Raw genomic sequence first — 22,542 nt, 5'->3', positions numbered from 1 at the left:
CCGAGATATGCCACATTGAAGAACTGTACTGAAAATCAGTGGCAACAGGTTTGATGAGTGATGAATCCACTTTGAAATTTTTGGTTCAAATTGTTGTCAGTATGTACGGAGGAGGTCAGGAGGGAAGTACAGCAGTGAGTGTGGAGGCTCTGTCATGGTTCAGGGCTGCACTTCAGGCACAGTGCTGCAGATTTTGTCAACATCGATGGAATTATGAACACAGAAGAGTCAGATTTTGATCCCCCGTGCTGTACCCTCTGGAAAGCCGGTATACATTAACCACCACAGCAGCTGGCAACACCGTCACTGCACAAGTGATCCCAAACACACTGCCAGTGCAGTAGAAGCATACTTGGATAGAAAAGGGCACAGACGAACACTATCAGTCATGGATGGGCCTCCTCAGAGGCCAGACCTCAACATTACTGCAGCAGTGACAGTTCAGGTGGTGTTGAAGAATAAAGGCAGTCATACCATATATTAATTTTCAAGCCTGTTAGAATTATACAGACTCTGTTTTCCCCTTATATACTCTGTTTCCATTTATGTTTGCACGTTTCAATAATTCGCTGCACCTATCTCCCATCTTCATCAAATCCCATCATCATCAAAATCTAAAGAAATGAGAGGTGGCTCAAGACTTTTGCTCAGTACTCAGTAAGTGTAAGTAAGTTCTAATTAGGCAGAATAATTGAAAGCACCTGTGTGGGCTTATAGGACCTTTTAAACTTGTATTCATCATTTTCCACAGCAGACTTTCGGATATGCCCTTGCATTAGTGTGATTAATATGAAAGAGTGATTTCTGTTCGGGCGAGCTCGTTCGAGGGCTTTGCTATTCTGCATGCTAGCTCAGTGGATCACTTAAAGTCATCATTAATCTCAGTTTATTTGAAATTTCATTTTACTGCTGTGACAGGTCGGTGTCAGAAGGGTTTTTGGTCACGTGAGGGGTGCAGCAGGCTGCAAAACAACATTAGCTTCTTATGAAATTAATATGTTGGCAAACAGTTGCCTATTTGTAGACATGACAGTATCATTTGTAGATTTGTTTTTTTCTAGTTGCCAAGATTATAAACTGACTTATATTTTATTATTTATTTATTTATTAGGTTTATTTCATCCAGTGAATATGCAGGAAGTGAAAAGGAAAGAGAGGTTCAGGAAGGAGAACTATCCATTTGGACAGAAGAGAATACAGGAAGGAAAAGATCAATAAGTTATGGTTATGATTCAGTTCACTTAACAAAATCTTGTTTCCATGAAGGCCTCCATCTTTACACTGTCCCTTTTCCATGATGCAAATCTCTATTTTTTTTACATCTAGCTGGATATTTATAGTAGATCCTCTATGCATCATTCATCTTTTGATCAGAGCCCTTTGCATGCTTCAGTAACGTACTAAGTATTTATTTCTTGGTTCTGGGGTGATTACCACAGCGTATATCATTGGATCATACTGCTGCATGCTTGTTAAAAGCATATAGCTGAAGGTACCTGTGGTTGCAGGATTTTTGTATCAGTGCAGTTTTAGTGGGTGTGCCGCCGTAAAGGTGACTCTGTTTACTGTTAGGCATTGTTACTGTTTACTTGTAAGCAGCTAGTTTGTTACAGGGTTTTGATTAACTGATGAGTTACTGAGAGCATTAAAACTTAACCATACAGCAGAAAACAAAGCAGGGCTAAAATGTAGTATAAAATATATTGAAAAAACATTTGTCTATCAAATCCATTAAAGATCCACATGTTTCTCAAACATGGGATTTCCCACTCTGAGTTAGTGAAGGATTTTATTCTGGTTTGCAGTGCAGAAGGAAAAAGGTTCAGAGGGGTGGACTTGTAGATGTATGTGAATGAAGTACACACACGCTTACACATCACAGACATATGCCCGTTCCTCATGCTTCACAGACTTAATATCACTCCTTCACTTCACGTCCCCACAACCGGAGTAACGGGATGATGAACAACACCAGCTCTTTGCCCTCGATTTACTCCCATCAGAAATTAGAGGCCTTGTTATGTTGTAATAATCATCGCCGTTGCCTCCGATGAACACCACTGTTATTATACACATTCTAGTCAGGAGCAGTACGGGCATCCTCACTCATTACCCCCACAGACAAAATGCAGTGTGATTTATGGCCATGACCAAGGCATTTGATTGCCTCTGCGTCTGCGGTGCCACTATCAGGAAATGAAGCTCACAGCTGAAATCCAATAAGGAGCACCCAGTGCGCACTGAAGTTCTCATCATAATCGTAGCTATTTACAGATTGATATAGCCGTACAGAGCCCTGACATATTGTCTGTTCCCAGCCTCTCGCAGATGAATCAGCGTTTATCCTCATATTACCTCCCCACACGCCTGCATCTAACCCTCCTCACTCCTCTCCCTCTACCCTTATTGTGTGCTTGATGCAGATCAGCGATTCACGCCTCTCATTCTGTTTACAACCGTGGAGAAATGGGAAAATGGCTCAATCATATGCCTTTTAGCCTCTTGTTTTGCTGCCTATGTTAATTTCCATGATATGAGACGTTTTCATGCCCGTGGCCTTAAATTAAAAACCCGGTCCCGTTAATGGGAACGTGAAACAATGTTACACTCTGATGGTAAAAGTGCAAATTGTTTTTCTGTCATAATAACTTCTGCTCGATTGTCATCGCAGGTTGTCTGCTTTTTCTTTGCTGTTGTAGATACTCCAACAGCTTGTATGAGACATGGACAGAGACCGTTGGGGAGAGTTCTCAGTACAACCTCAGCCTGCCGTTAATCAGCAGAGACCCGGCCACTCAGCAGATCACAGTCAACTTTAACCCGCAGGTGTACATTAACCTCTACAAAAACTGATGTGCTTGTCCTCTGTTTGTTCAGAATTACAGGGTCTTGGAGGTTTATTATTAGGTGATACATTAAGCTAATCTTTGTCATCTTCCTAATTAGTCTGGTCAGTATTTCATTTTTTTAATTAAAAGGATATAACATTGGTCGTATTGTCCTCAAGAGGCAAAATGATTTTACGTTTTCCAACATCATAAATTTTGAACATTTCATCAGCTTGTACTGACCAAACCCTAATATGATGTTCTTACTGTCTTGATGTGTCTTTCAGCGCTTCTAACGTACTTTTCGACCTCTTCCTAGCTGGCATCTGTGCTCAGAGAGGTGAAGTACTTGGAGGTCAGACAGACTGAAGCCATCCCAGAAACTGCAGTGCAGATCTACACCATCAGGGGGCAGCTGTGGCAGTATGTGGCTAACCTGGAACTCACTGCGGACCGATACAACAAGGTTGGCTCAGATTAGGTTGCAGGTTTTCAAACTGTGATGTGGAAATACAGTATGTAAGGCAAAAAAGTAGCAATCCTAACGAGCTTGAAAGTCGATATTTGGTATGACCACCTTAATTATTCAACACAGCCTGAACTCTCCTCAGCAAGCTTCCCTGCAGTTCTGTAGGAGAAGTTCTGCTTCCTAAAGAACACCGTCCTCCGGGTTTTACAGATGGCTGTAGGCACTCACTGTTTGAGCTCTCTCCTGATCTCCTCAATACATACTGGCAATTTGAACCAAGAATTTCAAAACTAATTATTTATATTTGAATAATGACTTTATTGGGACGTTAAGTAGCCAACCGCCGCTACTCAGGCTGCAGCTTTGATGGCAGACGGCAGCATATCCTCTTCCTCTGTTTCAGGAGGTAAACAAGTGACAGATGACAGCCTTGTGAACCAACGTGAGCAGATGTATGTTGGCTTTGTCATGCAACACTGCAAATTAGATTATTGTCTTCTATTGTTATGCATGGAACAGAGTGCTACACACTTCAGCAACATTTAAAGTGCTTTCCTACTTTTTTTTCAGCATAAATAATCAGTAAATTAGTTGCCAGTTCCATACCTGGTCTGAACGCTGGCAGCAGGTCAGGTCATGAATCACTGCTGGTAGGCACTCAACCCTGTTGACAACTTAATCTTTGCTTTTACTGAAATGCTCCAACGGAGTTTTCCAGCCAGTCAGATCTGACCTTTATCAAAGTCACTCGGGTTGTTATACAGTCTTTTCTCTCACATCCAGCTTGAACCATTGTTATAATAATTAGTCTTAATATTGTGAGTGGTCATAATGAGATGTTGAGAGATCAAAGTAAAAAGAAGCTGGCACTGAAGAAGTCACCAGGAGAACATCAGACTCTTCAGGAAACATTATATAGACCATGATTATTCAATCACAGCATCAAAGAATAGAATTTACAATAACTTGGCAATAACAATGGAAATGATGGCCACATATCAACACTAGAATTCCTATAAGACTAACATGACATCCTCAAGGTTGGATCTGTTGAGAGGCTAATTGTCCATGTGGGCCTGTTTCCCACAGTCAGAGAATTCTGAGCTCAGATCAGTTAATGAAGATGGAATATCTCTATAACATAACTGCAAATAGACAACAGTGCTTTCAGTAATTGTGTCACATCTCAGTTTGAACATTAGCACCTACTGCAAGTGTCGTAACAGTAACAGTTTATACACCATTAGTGCAAAGCTGTGAGTAAATATGTAAAAACCAGTGTTAGCGCTAGCTCAACTAGCCCTGTAAGAGGTGCAGTTTAGAGGGCTGTAGTAGCCTCTTTACAGTGCAACATGATCTCATCTCAGGTTGTAATATAATGCCATTTTGTTAAGTTCTCCTGTGCCACAACAATAGTGGGCACTGAGAGATAATGGACCCACTTTTTGCTTCCAGTTTCACTTGTTGGTTTAGTTCAGGCACACTGAAACGCTGTGCTTAGATTTCCCAACAGTAACGCTGCTCACTGAAAAATCAGAAGTGACAGTGTCACCTCACCAATGCCACAAAACATAATAAAATTAAATTATATCTTAATATTCTTTAATTTTTTTAAAACATGGACATTTTTAAAAATGTCCATGTTTTTAAAGCCAGGGAAACGGTTTATATGAATGGAGAGAGATGAATACCAGTGTTCTAACAAACTAAGAACCATAATGATGGAAAATATGTGTTTAGAGCCTGAAAAATAAGAATGACCGAAAAATGTTTATCAGTTTTTTTTTTAATAATCATGCTCCAAGTTCTGAAAGTGTAGTTTTCATAAACTGGGGGCTTTGGGAGCTGTGAGTAAGGTATGTGTTGTTGCTGTATTACCTCGTGAGCGCTGTTTTCTGTGCCTACATCTGTTGACCTTTTTGGCTGCTTTTTCACTCTTTTTCAGTCCGGTCCTTGTACCTGACCATTTTCAGAGGAATGCTTTGTTTAGCCACTTAACACTGACCTATGAATCCTTTAACGTAAAACAGTCACCTGACTCAAGGGAAAAATAGTGTTGTGTCTGCACATAACAGGCAACTTACTAAAGAATCAATTTTAAATTGTATCTGTGGGCACTTTGTTGCTAGTCTGTAAAACATAACTGCTTCCTACTGCTTTCTGCTGGCCGTTGCTGCCTCCCCCAGGATGTGGGTACCTGTTGGTTCTGGGGTGGGTGGGGGCTCGCAGGCCTCTGCGGTGTGAGGGGGTTCAGCTTGGTGTCTGAAGCCCCCCACACCGCAGAGGGGGCCTTGTTCTCGTGTCGTGCTGGGGTGGCTGGCCTCTGGCGGGTGGGTTTCTCATTACTTCTGGTTCTCTGGGGCTCTTCCACTTTGACCATGAAGGATCTGTCTAGGCCTCCCTCCTTCCACTTCTGAGGAGTGCACATGGTTACCATCATATATATATTTTCCTCTTTCAGGCGCAGCAGTCAGGGAGCCACTGTATTTTTCTACTTGTGCTCTGTCTCCTTATTCTTATCTCTTCATCCAAAGAAAAAGTTTTTCTTTCTTGCTCTTTTTTTCCTGCATGTCAGCTCTGGCATTGCCACATTACACACGAACCTGTGTAAACAACAGAAATGAATGAATAAATAAAAGAAAAAGGAAAACAGTACCAAGAGGAGCCTGTAGAGAGTTTATAGAGCTCGTGTTGGAAAAGCAAGTATGTTTGGCACAACAGCATTCAGGTCATGATTCTGATGGCAAAAGCTGCCAGACATGACAGCAAAGACCTGTCACAGGTCTTTGCTGGAGTAAGTGTATTTATTAGCTGAATTAGTGACCACGCGGCCTGCATTAACCAAAGACACTTTCACAGTTTTAATGAGAACTGAGCATGAGGGCAAAATGGCAGTTTTAGTAATGCACCATGAAACAATATACAATTTGGTTGTGTAATACATTCAGCCACACAAAGCTCAACCACACATACAGCATCGGAGCCACCTCAATGAGATGATTAAATTTTAAAAATGTAGCAATTCACTGCTTCAGGTAGCCGAAAGTTCAAGTCCAATTAAGTCATGGCAGCGTGGAACAATGCAGAAAGAGTCACTATAATGAGGGCGACGTGCTGTGTTGACGCTCTGGGCTTGCGTGTGGCCTTTTTGTTGAAACGATATTTAAATGATATTTCTGTACACACTTACTGGGAGCAGAAAATCAGATCTCTCTCTCTTTTTTCCCTCTGCTGTTTGGCTGTAGGTGGTGCGTTCTGTGCTTGATGTGGAACGTCCTCTGGTTCAGGGCCAGCTCGGTGCCATCGACGCTCAGCTCAGACAGGCAGAGGAGAGTCTGAACTGGAACAGCCAAGGTCTGCAAACTTACTGATTAGTAGCAAATAGAGCCCCTGAGAAACGACACATTTAAATGTTATTTTCTACTGTCAGTTCAACCATGTTATAATAAAAAAAAAACAACAACACAGTACAAAACTGATACTTTTTTAATCTTTCTGTAAGTGTTCTGTGAGGATTCTTGATTGGAGTTTAGTGTTGATAACATCCCTGCAACGTTAGATGGATATTTGATGACTGAACTGTACACTCTGCAACAACTGGAAGATTTCCTTCTTTCATTGTTATGTGGGAGAATTCTGCCAATGTTTTATGCATTTTATGTTTATTCATGTTTTAAAGAAAAGTAGCCGATAGCTGAGTTTCCCCGATCTCTTGAGCTGACCAGTCACAGCTCTGTGTAACTCAGTAAACAGTGATTGCTTCACCAAGCCATCATTTTTTTATGTCTGCTACTAAGCTTTGTTCAAATGTCTGACTTGTTCATAAAAGAATACAGTGTGGGTTTGACTAAGAAAAGACAGCGTGTAAATTTAATGAGTTGAAATCGTGCCAGTCAGTGATGAATAAGGTTATTTTAACAGTCTTCAAAGCTTCAAACTGAAATCGTGGGGTCCATCCCAGCTCTGTCCAAAGGCAAAATTTCAACCTGCCAACATCTACATAGTCCATACACGTTTGTGATTATGCTGGTGTTACTCTTGGCGCACGGGGTTTTCCCTGATTTTGTTGACTGCGTGGTTGCCAGGTTGGATACCATGCCTGCACATACACCTATAATTTACTCTGCATGTTCACGTCTTGATTGCTAAGCAGGGATATTAATTCTAGCTCTGTGAGGTTCTTTATTCTGTTTATAAAGGTAAAGACATGTTGATAAATTACTAAATTATGTGTTTGTAAATGTTTGAGCTTGGAACAACAAATGAAGTTTTTTAGATATGGTTTTTTTTTTAAAGTCTAAATATATTACACAACTAAAATAATTTTTAGTATCCAAAATATGACCCTGACTGTATGCCTGCTGGATTAGAACACATGTATGATCAATGCAGAGTGGTCAGTTATCATTTCTATAAGTGTTCACAGATATTTGATAAACATTTTATTCCTCTCATCATGCCCCCCTTTGTCATTTCTAGAGCACAGCAGGGTACTCTGACATGTAACATCAACAGAGAGGCTTTGCTTTTTAAAAAAGCAGATAAGATAAGAATAGACGAGGTGTTTAATTATTGATTAGCTTTGATTGACGCAGAGCTGGTGGGCGGGTTCTTCAACTACAGGATTCCTTGAGGAACACAGCAGAAATGAGACGAGTGTTGATGGTACAAGCCAGTGCGCTCAGAGGTCTGCGGGGACAAACTCAGTCCCTCTGCAGAACCTGCATTTGCTACACACTTACCCGCCTTATGTTAATATCTTTGTATGTGTGTGTGCGCGCGCACACATGCATTCTAGCTTCTTGTCTGCTTTTGATTCATGTAGCAAAAGGGCGTAGGTATTTTTTTGTCTATTAATCTAGCAGTATTATTCATGAAAAATGTATCTAAAGTGACATAAAGAGCATTTAATCTGTGTTTGGGCTGTGATCAGCTGACCTGTGCTGCTCCTCTGACGTTTACTGCTCCTTGTGGAGGAATTGAATTCAACACAATGTGAGCAGATGTTTCACAAGCTCTCATAGTTCATTTTCATCGCCTACACTGACAGTATGTTTATACTGACAGCGTACAGTTGGTATGAAGGCTGAATTCAGTGAATGAATCTAAGAATCATCAGCCTAAATTCAAACATCTCTGCTACTCTTGATATAACCAAACACTGACGGTGAACACCACAGCCACTGTGCACCAGTGTGGCCAGTATGGCTGAGCCATACTGGCCACACTGGTGCACAGTGGCTGTGGCCAGTATGGCTGAGCCAATCCAGCCCGATCTCGTCTGATCTCAAAAGCTAACCAGGGTCGGGCCTGGTCAGCACTTGGATGGGAGACCACCTGGGAATACCAGGTGCTGTTGGGGTGGCCATGGCTCAGGAGGTAGAACAGGTCATCTACTAATTGGAAGGTTGATGGTTGATGGTTCGATTCCTGGCTGCTTCAGTCTGATTGTCAAAGCATCCTTGAGCAAGATACTGAACCCCAAATTGCTCTCTGATGCAACTGATCATTATGAATGTGTGTGAATGTTAGAAAGCACTCAGCTGTAGAAGGAAGTGCTGGTGTGAATGTGTTGTATGAAGTGCTTTGAGTGCTCAGCTAGAGTAGAAAAGCTCTACATGTATATAAGAACTAGTCCATATAGCAGTCCAACACGGAGCTTCACTGTACATTCACCACAGTACACCAAACTGACCTGTTTATCCTACACTAAACTGCAGTATTTTCATTCAACCTTAGAATAACACAGTTAGTGTACCTCAGTTTGTTTTGCTGGACGTTACACATTATGAAAAAACCAAACCATAACCATGTCGTATACAGATCCAATATTGGATTTAATAAATGAGGACATGCAAGCTTTAAATTTCCAGTTTATTAAATGTCCCTGAACACTCCCTGCCTTTAAACACAACATTAATATAATCTTCTTCCTCTGCTCTCCCTTTTTCCTTACATCTTTCTCCATCCCTGAGTGGAGCTGTCTCTCATTCTTCTCTCTCCCCGAGAAACACGGCAGCCGGACCTTTAGCTCGCAGACTCACTGTGTGACAAACTGCACACAAACAGTTTGTGTGTTTGCTGATATTTGTGTTAGAAACATTAGAAACTCCATTTATGCTGGCTTCTCTTTAGCAGCGCCGATGCTGAAATATCATGACGACAACTTACAGACATCTGCACATCTCCGGCCCACTTTAAGCCCTGAGTATAGAACTATAAATGATACATAAATTATTGTTTTTGCTTCTTTCATCTCTTTGTATACGATAAGCACCAGTGATGGAGGATACACCTATAAGATTGTCTTTTATGTGTTATTGTTCCCTCCAGGTCGGCTCAGATCAGTTTGATGTTTGAAGCACGCAGTGATGGGAAACAATAATAATAATTCCCCTCAAAAAGTTTTAAACCTAAAGCCTGTTTTGAAAGTGTAAGGACTAGAAAGTACAGATAATTGGACACATGTAGGGAGTACAAGTAAAATTTTGTCAGAAAAAATACTTACATGAAGCACAGATGCCTGAAAACACTACTTAAGTACAGTAACAAAGTATTTGTACTTCGTTACTTCCCACCTCTGCACACTGCCTTCATAGAGTGTACAGGTGCAACACACAGACACACGTCAGCCCGTTAATGTTAACAGACTTTCACTCACTGACACTGAAGCACAGACCTTACAGCGTGAAGTTGGACATTTTAACACGGTCGTCTGTGGAGACTGATTTTTCAGCTCTGAAGGGCTCACAATATCATGTTTAACATGTATTAGCTGTATTAGCATTGCATGTATGTGTATGTATGCATCTGCATGGTTGGCATTTAATGGCATTTCACAGAAACTACTGCAGAGTACAGCTTCTTAAAATCTACAAGCTAGCGCCTCTAGGAATATTTTCTTGAAAAGTTCCATCGTGACTGTCTCTCCCTGACTGATAATTTTGATGAATAAGAGGTTAAAAGCCAGTAAGTTCTTGGGAATTACAGCAGTCTTTCTGACAGCCAGGATACTCTGAATGAGACTCCCTGTTTGCTCTTATGAAAGTTTTATGAGCTTCTTTTGGCTTCTGCATTTTGGGGGCACAGAGCATGCACACGAGACTTCCTCTGGCCGTGCGACTGGCTTCCTTTTAGCTCCCTGTGTACATGCATATGAACTCAAAAAGATTAATTAATCATACAGATTTGCCAGACTTCCTTAATTACACCAGACCTAATAGGTCAAACTGATAATAAAGAGACTTATTAAATGCTTTGCTGACGTGAAGTGCATTCATTATGTTACAGCAGCATCTTTCATAATCATTCTTTTGGACAGCAGTATATACTGTATGTCCTAAAAAAGCAAGCAGGATTTCTTTTGTTTATATAGAAGCTCTTTTTGCATTTATTTACAAGTAAAAAGTTGTTTTTTTTCTGCCATCTGAAGGTTGTAAAGAGTTTTTTTTTTTTTAAATAGATTCACAAAGAGAAAAACAGACAGGTTAGTTAATTCATCACCTAATTCATCAGTGCAACTTCCAAATTTAACTAAAAAAATGAGTGCAACACACACACACACACACACACACACACACACACACACACACACACACACACACACACACACACACACACACACACACACACACACACGTTAATACACAGTGAAGAGAAACATTTAAATGAAACTGTAATTTAAATTTAAACTTAAATTAAACTGCTGCAGCACCAGTTCTTTCAGTGGCAGGTGTGCTGGTCTGAGTACTTCAGAGAACTTGGGCTGTCTCACTGTCTTATCTCTCTTCATGTCAATGTTCAGATCAGGGCTCTGTGGGAACCACACCATCTGTTGCAGGACTCCTTACGCTTGTTATTTATGACTCTGGTTGCATGCATTATTAGCCATCAAGCTGCAGAATAAGTTTGGTGCTGATTAGTGGATGAAAAATATATTGAAGAAATATAGAATCACAAACATGTGGTCAGTCATGAGCTGAGTACAGACACCTGAGCTACAGGACTCTGGAAATGTTCTGGGGTCAGGTCACTCTAACTCGTACTATTAAAATCAATGATTTTTTTTTTTTTTTTTTTTTACCCATTTGACCTCTTATCCTCTTTCAGGTGTTTGGGAGTATATCCAGGAGGTGCGAGACTTTGTGTGTGACCTGGAGAGTCGGCTCCAGAGGGCTAAGGACAACGTAGAGGAGATCCTGAGCTGCATGAGGTCCTGGGCCACCCCCGTGTTTGACAGGAAGGAGGGCAAAAAAGATGCTCTGCTCAGTTTGGAGGACAGGACCGAGAGGCTCGACAGATTTTACAGTCTGATTCGGTCCTCCGGGGAAAAGGTCCACTTCCTACTTAAGGTGCTTTGCTCATCGTTATGTGAAATGTCAAATAGGTTTAAAGTTTCACTCACATTTCATCATTCCAAGCGATTATTACAAAGTCAGCAGTTTAGGATTACTCTGAACTCCATTTTTGCAATAGTTTTCAGATGTGCTGAAGATGATGATTCAGTATGTGTCACATTTTATGTCTCTTAGTGCAATCAGGCGCTGTTCAGAGCCGAGCCGTCCTGTGAGGAGTGGAAGGCCTACGTGGAGTACATTGACGACATGATTGTCGATGGCTTCTTCAGCAGCATTGAGTGCTCCCTCAAGTTTTTCCTTGATAACACTGGTATGATTTTCAAGAACAAACAATAATCTAAACAAGAAGAAAACATCAAAGAAGCGTTCATTTGCTATTTGTTGTGTCTCAGTAATGTTGGTGGTGTTACACTTACTGTCTCAAAGCCAGAATATTGCTGCCAATCCCAAAATCAATATGAAAAAATTCAGTGCTTCTCGTGACTGTGATCCAACAGCACCCTTCAGGAAGCACTGAATTGGACAGCCTCTTAGCAACATGTCCTCAGGGTTCTGATGTCAATTGGGTGTCTGCCTTTATTGGCTGTGGACATGAAATAATTCTGGACTTGTTTGCTGGCATGAGTTTTGTCAGCTAGTTTAGATGCACTGGGATGTGGTTCAATATGAGATGGACTGCTGCCAGAATGTGTGCCAGTGTGTCCAAACCTTCTACTCCTCGTTCTCCTTCATCATCTTCTCCTTTCCCTGTCCTTGTGTGAATTCAAAAACTCGTGATTTGGAAGATTCTTAAATAAATGATGTGACCCAGGGGTAGCTACGATAACAGCTGGTCCAGTCTCTAAAAGCTCAGGAATTAAGCTGTTCTTTCCTTAATACAGTATCTTGGTTAACATAAGAATCACAAATGTCCTTTAAAATGAAAGGAGAAGCAGAGTTATTTTAAAGCAGCTCTATTCCCATTTATTTATATATAATATATATAAAAAGCAGTCGATCTAATGACAGAGTGAAGGGATAGCTTGTAGTGACAAATTCACAGAGAACTATAGCAGTAAGCAGTGATGATGGGGGCATGAAGTTCAGTGGGCTCAGTCCTTACAGCACCTTCATTAGGTCCTGAGCAGTGAGTTGGAAAAAAAATGCTTTGCTTATCGCAGGACTTTTTTTTTTTTTTGGATGACCTCATGTAAGGGTCCTGAACACCAGTTCCACTGTCAGTACATCAAACACTAACATCACAATAAAATTACAATATACAGTGAATGCATTTAGTTTTAGTTTTGTCATTTTGGTTAGCAGAGTGTGGGGTGAGGCAGTGCATATGTTTGTTGAGACTGGTATGTCTATGTGTTTCTATTGTTTTAGTATATTGTTGTATTGTTCTGGATTTCTTAAAAATTAGAAATGTTTAAAAATGTTCAGATTTTTTAGATTATAATGACTGAAATGCACAAATCCAGTCTAGAAGCTAACTGAGCTCGGGGTAGTAAGTAGTGAAAGAACGAGATCATGGATATACTGTAAGCAGCAGAGATGAGCTTCATTCTCTAAAGAGTGGCTGGGTTCTCCCTTAGAGATAGGGTGAGGAGACTGGGAATCCTCCTGGGTCCTTCCTAGCTGAGGAGTTCCAGGCATGCCCTAATGGGAGGAAGTCCCGGGGCAGACCTGGGACACACTTGGGAATGCCTCGGGGAACCTCAGATGAGCTGGAGGAGGTACCTGGGGAGAGGGAGCCCCAGGCTGCTTAGACTGCTACCCTCATTACCTGGACATTGATATGTGGCAGAAAACGGATGGATGGACAGACAAATGGATACATGAATGGAATCAGGCATCTAGTTAAAAGATGAACATGTCTCAATCTTCAACCCAATGGTGAAGTCCTCAAGACCCAGAAAGGAAATAAGAATGTGTTAAAATGAGGAGACTGTCTCTTTCAGACTGCACTTTCTACATAAGAGAGAGTCCACCTGTGTGCACCTTCTTCCACTCATATACGTCACCCTGTGTTCCTCACTCTTCTTGAAGTATGTGTTCACCACAGACATCCTTGTCACAAAATCCACTACATCCGTCCATCCATATGCCTCTCCTTAATATCATACCTACACAACACCTCCTCACCAGTCTTTCTCTCCTGGGGACCCTCTCTATCACTTCATCCAACTTACTCCAGAATTCCTCTTTCTCTTCTAAATTACAGCCAACCTGTTGGGAATATGCACTGACAAGATTCAACATCACCCCTTCGATTTCCAGCTTTAACCTCATGATCCTGTCTGACACTCTTCACCTCCACAACACTATTCACATGCTTTTCCTTCAAGATTACCCCCGCTATCTTCCTACAGTACCTACACCACGGCAGGACAGCTTGAATCCACCGCCAATGCTCCGGGCCTTGCTTCCCTTCCACACACAACTGCACAAACAATATATCAACTTTCCTTCTCCTTCCTTCTCTCCGTCAGTCAGCTCTCTCCCTTTACTAGTCATGGTCCTTCCATTTAAAGTTCCCACTTTCACCTACACACTCCAACCATTCCCTTTCTCTCGCTGCCTCCTGACACACCTTCCCCATCTCCTCTTACATTGTCTTCAACCAACAGTTGCACAGTTTACACTGGCACCCTGTTGGCTAACAGAACCGGAGGTGGTCGTTAACCCAGACCCTGACCGATCCATTATGGAACCGGCACTAGGAGTGCACTGACTTGTGCCAGATAGTGCTGGAAATCAGTCCTCACAAGAGTAAAGAGTCTTATAGTAGCTTTGCTTGGGGAATAAAAGCATCTTCACACTTACTCAAATCATAATATGGCTGTTGTATTTCCTCAGACCAGAGAGCTGTCGTTGCCCCCCTGTTTGAGGCTCAGCTGGATCTGAGGGTTCCTGACATGGTGTTCATTCCCTCTATGGAGTTTGGGACTAGAGAGAGTTTGTTTGAGCTGGTGGAAGGCCTCATCAATGACGTGTTCAAAATCTCTTCACTGGTGCCACGTCTCGCCCAGCACAGTCCCTTTCCCCACTACCAGGTACAGCTGGTTTCATGTAGCTCCATTACTTTTAACTGGTCACGATAACATTTAACAAGTCACATGGATCTTTTTCACTCAGGCTGACATGGAGGACATGGCTGACCTGGCGGACATGCGTAATCTCCTCATGGAGCGCATTCAGACCGCCATGGTGACGTGCTGCGAGTTTCGCAACTCTCTAGAGTGTTACAGCTACCTGTATGTGGATGACAGGAAGGACTTCATGCGTCAGTTCCTTTTGTATGGCCAGATTCTCACCATCCAGGAGATGGAGATTTATGCTGACAGTGGAGTCCCAGAGAGTCCACCAACTCTGGACAACTTCAGAGAGCAGGTGGACAGGTAGGTCCTAGTCACGAGGAATGTGAGTGTATGTTAAATTTCTATCTGACTTTCTTAAATATCTTGAAGTGATTAATCCAAAATTTGGAATAAGGTTTTGTTTTTTAGTTCAGACTGGAAGCAGCAGTTAGGGTGCACATGCCTGTGATGAAGTCTGTTTGTCTTTGTGCTGTAGATATGAGAAGATATATGAGGAGGTGCAGGCTCTGGAGCCAGTGCATGTGTTCCACAGGTGGATGAAGGTGGATGGCCGTAGCATGAGGAGTGCCTTGCTCAACATCATTAAAAAGTGGAGCTTCATGTTCAAACAGCACCTCATTGACTTTGTTACCAACAGGTATGGCATGCAGTCCCTGACAAATTAATTACATTTTTATTAAATATAACAGAGTATCATACAGTGGCCACTCCAATATTACATGACTGCAATGTTTTTTGTATTTATGCCATTTATATAAATGTACATTTAAATTATGTTTCTCCTGGGGTTATGTCTCATTGCGTTTTGCATGATGGACCTAGGTGTACGAGCATCTTAACAGGGAAAACTTACTGTGCCTAAAAGGCTAGGTGGTGGTGCAGTGTTAGCAATGTTGCACCACACAAAAACTGAGGTCCTGGTTTCTAAGGAGTTAACAGGAAGAAGAGATATCTTTTCAACCAATCAGAGTGTAATTCTTTCTCACAAAAAAAGGTTAACGATACAACACACCAGTACTCAATACACCATTGCTGTCAGGAGTTTGCTGCAATGACTACTTATGGCTTATGGCTGGCCATTAAGATGGATATCACTGACATAAGTCAGCCTGCTGACTTTATGACTCTTCGTCCACAACTAAACCAGCATTTTACTGCATCATATTTTTATTGTAAAGTGTTCTACTGGACTAGATTGCAATGAGCTTTCTTGGAGAGAAAGCTCAGTGTGTTGTATATGCACTATATTTGCCAGTAGCATTGACTCATCTGCCTTCACACACACACATGAACCTGAGTAACATCATTCTTAATCCAGAGGCTTTAATATGATGTGGGTCCACCCTTTGCAGCTATAACAGCTTCAGCTCTTCTGGGAAGGCTTTCCACAGGTTTAGGAGAGTTTATGGGAATTTCTGACCATTCTTCCAGAAGCACATCTGTGAGGTCAAACACTGATGTTGGAGAGAAGGCCTGGCTCACAGTCTCTGCTCTAATTCATCCCAAAGGTGTTCTATCAGGCTGAGGTCAGGACTCTGTGCAGGCCAGTCAAGTTCTTCCACACCAAACTGGCTCATCCATGTCTTTATGGAGCTGCTTTGTGCTCTGGTGTGCAGTCATGTTGGAACAGGAAGGGGCCATCCCCAAACTGTTCCACAGAGTTGGAGCATCAAACTGTCCCAAATGTCTTGGTATGCTGAAGCATTAAGAGTTCCTTTCACTGGAACTAAGGGGCCGAGCCCAGCTCCTGAAAAACACCCCCACACCATAACCCCCCCTCCACCAAACTTTAAACTTGCAGTCAGACAGGTACAAAAACCCAGACTCGTCCATTGGATGGCCAGACAGAGAAGCGTACTTTGTCACTCACAGTCCAGTGGTGGCTTTGCATTGCGCTTCATGATGTAAAGCTTGGCTGCAGCTGCTTGGCCATGGAAGCCTATGAAAGGAGAATTACCAGGGATATGCTTATTGTCTAAGGACTTGTGATTGCCAATTATTAGCCTGTGAATGTGAGGTTTCAGATCCACCTGTCTCTTGTCACATCTGTTTTCAAAACACCAGGATGAGTGATGGTGAAAACCCTCATCTCGAGGCTTTGTCACGGGACTTCACAACCCAGCGGGTGGTGTCACAGTGGCTGTGTTCAGCTTTTATAGTGGCTATGGCTAACATGGGCTATTGGTTGTGGCTAGATATTTTTGTTGTGGTTGTAAATGAAATTTGAAAGGATGAGATGGAGTGTAAACAACATGTTGTGGTATAAAAACTATTAGTTTTAGTATTAGTAGATCAATGCATATATTAACTACTAATTTCCGATAAACATAGCTTATGTTCACATATTTCAATTGCCCGCGAAGCAGTTCAGGAACTGTCTGAAGTCTACATGAACCACGTGATGACCCCACATTTTGAACCCCAGCTGATGCAACTCGTATCATTCGAGGGCTCTGATTGTAATGAGTTCTAGTCCATTTTCTTCTAATAATTTGAATTCTATTTTAATTAATCAATTAATTCCAATTATATTCTGAGTCCAATTCTGTTCCATTCTTATTAATTCAGTTATATTCCCCTTTGTTCTAAATTATTGTTTTTTGTTCAAAGAGTTCAGTTATGTTCTATTAGATTCTGCTCTATTCTAATGAAATAAATTCTATTCTGTTCTTTTCTAATAAATTGTATTCTTTTCTAATTGATCACTGTTGAACTGTTATTCTAGTGGATACAGTTTTAGAAAAAAGATCATGTTTCCCTGTTGATGTGTGAAGTTTGTGACACAGACCATTTAAGTCCTGTTTCCCTGTCCCCAGTCTGTTAGACTTGGAGAAGTTAATCACTGTGGTTCAGGCTGGGTTGAGCCAGCAGGTGGAGGAAGGCGACTACAACGGCCTGGTGGGGGTCATGGGTAACCTGCTGGCTGTTAAGGAAAGACAAAATACTACAGACACCATGTTTGAGCCTCTGCAGCAAACCATCGCTCTTCTGAAGGAGTATGAGCAGGAGCTGCCTGATGTGGTTTATAAACAGTTAGAGGTAAGGTGTGATGTTCAGTCATCTCCGATTATTTTCAAGCTCAGATTGTTTGGTCTGTTTTCTTCCAGCTGAGACAAAGCCATTTCTCTTCCTTTTTTTTTTTTTTTGCTTCTTCAAATCTCTGTTCCTCACACTTCCTCCTGGCAATCCATCATCTGTCAATCCTGCCCTCCTCGCTGTTCTCCCTCTCTCTGTATCCATCCACGTGTCTGTCTTTCTGTCTATCTGCAGGAATTGCCAGAAAAGTGGAACAATGTGAAAAAGCAGGCAGTGTTGGTCAAACAGCGGGTGGCACCACTGCAGGCCATCGAGGTGGCTAGTCTTCGTCGAAAGTGTGCCGCATTTGATGTTGAGCAGCACACTTTCAGGGAGCACTTTCGCAACAGCGGGCTGTTCAGGTACAACGTCTCTGCTGTGTATAACAGAGTAATAGGAAACAATAACATGACTGATGACACATGAACTAATGTCACAAAGTGTTTCACAGGCTTTTTAAAAGTTACTGGAACCTTATGGAGACAGGTTAAGGTTAGTAGTTTGTCAAAAAGAAAAAACAAAAACAAGCAAAAACTAAACAAAATATTAAGTAAAACAAATACCTTTTTTTTCCCAGCTGAAACCTGTCTGAAATTCTGTTTATACACTGATGTTGCTTGTGTTCCCAGCAAACAAAGTTCTGCATTTTTATGTATGCTACGGATTGGAGTGAGGTAGTCACAGGAGACCAGGGTTCACATCCTGCCAGTAGGTAGGGATCAATCAATCAATCAATCAATCAATCAACTTTATTTATAAAGCACTTTAAAATGAAATGCCGTTGGCCAAAGTGCTGTACAAATCTAAGCACAAACAAACAAAACACAGACATAAGATAAGGAAAGGATTAATAAATAAATAAATAAAACCACAGCTAAGAAAATAAACAAAGAAAACCAACATCTCAAACTGAGTTAAAAGCCAATAAGAAAAAATGTGTTTTAAGAGAGGACTTAAAAGCAGAGTGAGTCAGCCTGCCTAATGTGCAAAGGAAGATCGTTCCACAGTTTTGGGGCAGCAAAACTGGGATGGGCAATAAAAGATACCTTGGGTACGGTTAGAGCAAGATTTAGCTTCATTTAAATGTTAATGTTTCATGTCTCAAGCTTGAGGCTGCTTTTGCCTTTTCCAGCATGGACTTTTCCTAATAACACAGAACACAGATATTTTTCTTGAGTTGGAGCACGGAATGAAGAGTACGCAATCCTACGACGGATGGCATGGATTACACAGAATACAAAATGTCCCAGTGTTCTCTTTTCAGACCTGGTTTCCTCATCCCTCTCAGATTCTCTTTGCCATGCTTGAGTGTTTCTTTTTTTTTAATACAAGTCCCTGTAGGATCGAGGGGAGTATTACAGGAAGGCAGTGAAGCAAAAATAAAGTATTCCAGAATCTCATTGTCTCTGGGGTCAAAGTCCAGTTAAGTTGTCTTGCTCCTCTGGCTGTGCATCTCCTCTATCAGTTTAAAAGAAAAATACATAAAAAATTTGCTGTGCACTAAAGTAGAAATTCAATTGTATGATTTATATTTATGACATATTTTATTGTCATTATCGTCACTGTGTGTTCTAATCTATTATAATACTTAAAGTATTAACCCAAACATTGGGTTACTTAACTTAATTTCTGGTTCTTTGATAACACAGTGAGGTGTTTGACTATTGGAGCTGCATTGGCATGACAAATATGAAAGCTCCAATGAAACCACATCTGTCTGTGACAGTGTCAGCTTTGGGGGGGGGGCTGTACTGCTCAGGATTTCAGGCCAGACCTGAGGCACTGGATTACATTTCTTCAGCTGGAAATGACTGTGCAACATCCAGCCTGTAAAGGAGCACAGATGTGTGGCTTAATCCAACTTACTGTTGCACAAATATCCTGGACCGACACACCTCTGAACAAGCTCCAGGTCCTGTTAAGTCTGCGATCCTCCACTGAGGTGAACGTGGGTTGGGGGGTGAAAGCCTGACAGTTACCCTGTGGGAAAACCTGTATGACATCTCCACCCCTAATGCTTACATTTGGCCCCTGGACTCCATAAATTGTGTCTGAGACCCAATCCAGCTTTTGCTCCTGAGGTGAATGGGCAAAGCCTGCGGCTCAGTAACTCACTGCTGTGGTTAGAGCCAACAGTAGAACAGTTTTAAGTAAAACAAACTTTAGCCTTACTGCTTTAACAGGCTCCAAATGATGGTGGGAGAGAGCGTCTAAAACAACCGAAAGAGCCCATAATGGGACCAGTGGCCTAGAAACGTCCCCATTTGTAAAATGGCACACCAGAGGGCGCTGTCGAGGGGGTTTATCACCACAACACACAAGGCATGCTGAATTAGCTGCTAAATAGACCTTTATCATGGAAAAGGCTTGTCCTTTGTATAGTAAATCCTATATAAATCACAACACCTCCACCACAGAACACTCCTCAAAAATATGCTATTGTAAATATGCATTGTATAGAGAACAGGTGGGGGGGGGGGGGGGGGGGGGGGGGGGGCTCTTTCTCAGTGGTTACCATGGGGAGATCAGGTTGAGAGATGGGAAAGCATACAGTAGTGCATTTGGCCATGGGTGGACCAGAGAATCCATGCCCAGTGACACAAAACAGTCTGCAACACATGCTTTCTGTGAGGTGAAGGGAGCTGCAGCAGCCTGGCTGTGTCTCCTTCATATCTTTTCCACCACCTGCAGGTGAAGTCTCCACTCTCAGTGGTGGATACCCTCTGGTCAAAAGATCCATTGCCCTGTATGGAATGTGTGCCACCCTGGAAGCTGATATAAGGAACTACTGCAGAGTTGTAATGCCAAGGACACTAAGTGCACCTCGAGCACGTTGATGTGCACCCGAGTCGAGTCAGAGAATAAACCTAAGTTCAGCTTTATTGCTGGAACTCGAAGGAACAAAATACAAAATAAGGCTAGGCTGAAGCCAGAAATGCAAAACCTTGGAGAAAAAAGGTAACTAGGCAGCCCCTTAAACAGTGGGGGCATAACTAGAGACTCTTGCCCCTTCGTATCCACCCAGGTCAACCCTGGAATTACAGCATAGTGGGGACACCTTTGTGGCTTGTCCAGTGGAAGTCTGAGGGTGATTAGTGCCCATACAAGCAATGCACTTCAAATATAGATCTTTGCTCCACATTTAGGGTTAGGCATGTGTAGCTTCTTTGGCCTTCAGCTCTGACCCTTTGGCAGGGGTCAGGGCCGAAGCTACTGGAAAAGGGTGAGACTTAGCTACACCAGGTCTGTTGCACACATTAGCTTGTCTGTAGCTCATGATAGCAGCAGGGTTAAAGCCGAGATAGTCACCATGTGAGTCAGCTCGTCGTGACATGTTAGCTGAGTTCTGCTAGCTAATGCTAGCCTAACACTAACATGGTTTGTGACATGCTAACAAGTGAATGCTAGTCAAACACTGAAAAGGTCTCGCTCTAACACAGCGAAAACCATGCAACTATGGGAACAGCTCACGTCACACAGTCACTGTCCCCAACAGAACTAGAAGTACGCTTCTTTCCAAGGACTTGCTCAGCACCACATAGAGCACCATGAGCCAGAAAAACTGTGTTTGGCAGTGGAACGCAGAATATGGAATACCTGAGAACAGCTAACCGAGCTAACCTGGATGTGCTCAGTGGAGTTTCTTACATGAAGAAAATGAGAATGAGTGGGGAGGGGCTGGTTGGCCATGTTCGTATGAGAGGCCTGAGCCACATACCACATACCAAACAAATATGGTGTCACTGGTTCTTCCACAGTTGGTCATGCCAAGTTGATTCACACAGCCAAAAAGAACCGTTTTACGACACTTTTGGGTAATGAGTCTGATTGGCATTTTGATACATAATAATACCAAGTGAGTTTACTTTTTGTGTGCAGCTGCTTGGCATTTCTTTCAGCTGAAGCCACGGAAATGAAATTTCACAATCACAACCTCACACTCATCTTCAGCGTCATAATGATTAGATACAGTGCCAGTCAAAAATTTGGACACACTCCAAACTTTTGACTGGCACTCTGTTTCAATTATATGAAGTGCTGTATGTCGAGTAAAAAAAGGCAACGGGTCACCTGATAACATTGAAAATATATTTTAATGTAAAATTAGTTGCTGAATAGAGATAACTACCAGGTCTGTTTGTGAATGTGTTTACATTAATTTCTCAATAACTTCATTTCCTTCTGTTACGGTGCCATTCAAGGGGAACAAATGAAAACTACAGAAGAAATGCAAGTTTCCTAGACTTAAGTTATAAATTTATGGGAAAAAAGTGGATGCTGCCTTAAATTATAGTTGTGTACAATCATAATTTAATAAGAAAACACTTGGACTTAAATGCTGTGGAATATCTGCCAAATTAATCTCAAATAATTTTCGTGTTTTTCTCATTTTTTTGAAAATTTCATGTAAATTTATGGAAATTGTTTCTATTATGTAAAATATAGTAAACATAAAATGATGTAGAATCTAATATGGCATTGTAACAGAAGCTGTGCACATATTAGGTATAGTATTGTGTGTTATTGTTGAAATCTAATCTGTTATGTGGTTAGAGTTTTCCAGAACATTTCCTGTGGTGATGGAGTGGAGTGAGGACCTTTGAATGTTTAAGGATGTCACCTTCCTCGCCTTCTCACTTGATAATAGAGAAGTGTTATCTCGAGGCTCTCAGATCCGACAAGGCTAATTGAATCTTAACATAATGATAATTAATTCATAGGTGGAGATG

At 41.7% G+C, this 22,542-nt stretch overlaps 1 protein-coding gene across 3 annotated transcripts in view; it reads left to right on the top strand.

The window, feature by feature from the left end:
• dnah9 (dynein, axonemal, heavy chain 9) overlaps positions 1–22,542 on the top strand; it is a 173,357-nt gene that overhangs the window by 12,639 nt on the left and 138,176 nt on the right. For all 3 annotated transcript variants that reach the window (XM_030754457.1, XM_030754458.1, XM_030754456.1), the window contains 10 exons: positions 2,700–2,826; positions 3,148–3,294; positions 6,543–6,651; positions 11,407–11,648; positions 11,829–11,964; positions 14,496–14,692; positions 14,775–15,037; positions 15,213–15,374; positions 17,554–17,776; positions 18,008–18,174. In XM_030754457.1, the coding sequence (XP_030610317.1) occupies positions 2,700–2,826; positions 3,148–3,294; positions 6,543–6,651; positions 11,407–11,648; positions 11,829–11,964; positions 14,496–14,692; positions 14,775–15,037; positions 15,213–15,374; positions 17,554–17,776; positions 18,008–18,174 (1,773 nt within the window). The remainder of the gene's footprint in view (positions 1–2,699; positions 2,827–3,147; positions 3,295–6,542; positions 6,652–11,406; positions 11,649–11,828; positions 11,965–14,495; positions 14,693–14,774; positions 15,038–15,212; positions 15,375–17,553; positions 17,777–18,007; positions 18,175–22,542) is intronic.

Source organism: Archocentrus centrarchus, chromosome 19, assembly GCF_007364275.1.
Source record: "Archocentrus centrarchus isolate MPI-CPG fArcCen1 chromosome 19, fArcCen1, whole genome shotgun sequence".
Classification (NCBI taxonomy): Eukaryota; Metazoa; Chordata; class Actinopteri; order Cichliformes; family Cichlidae; genus Archocentrus; species Archocentrus centrarchus.
The sequence above is the reverse complement of the archived record's forward strand: the minus strand, read 5'-3'. Positions and strand labels throughout refer to the sequence as shown.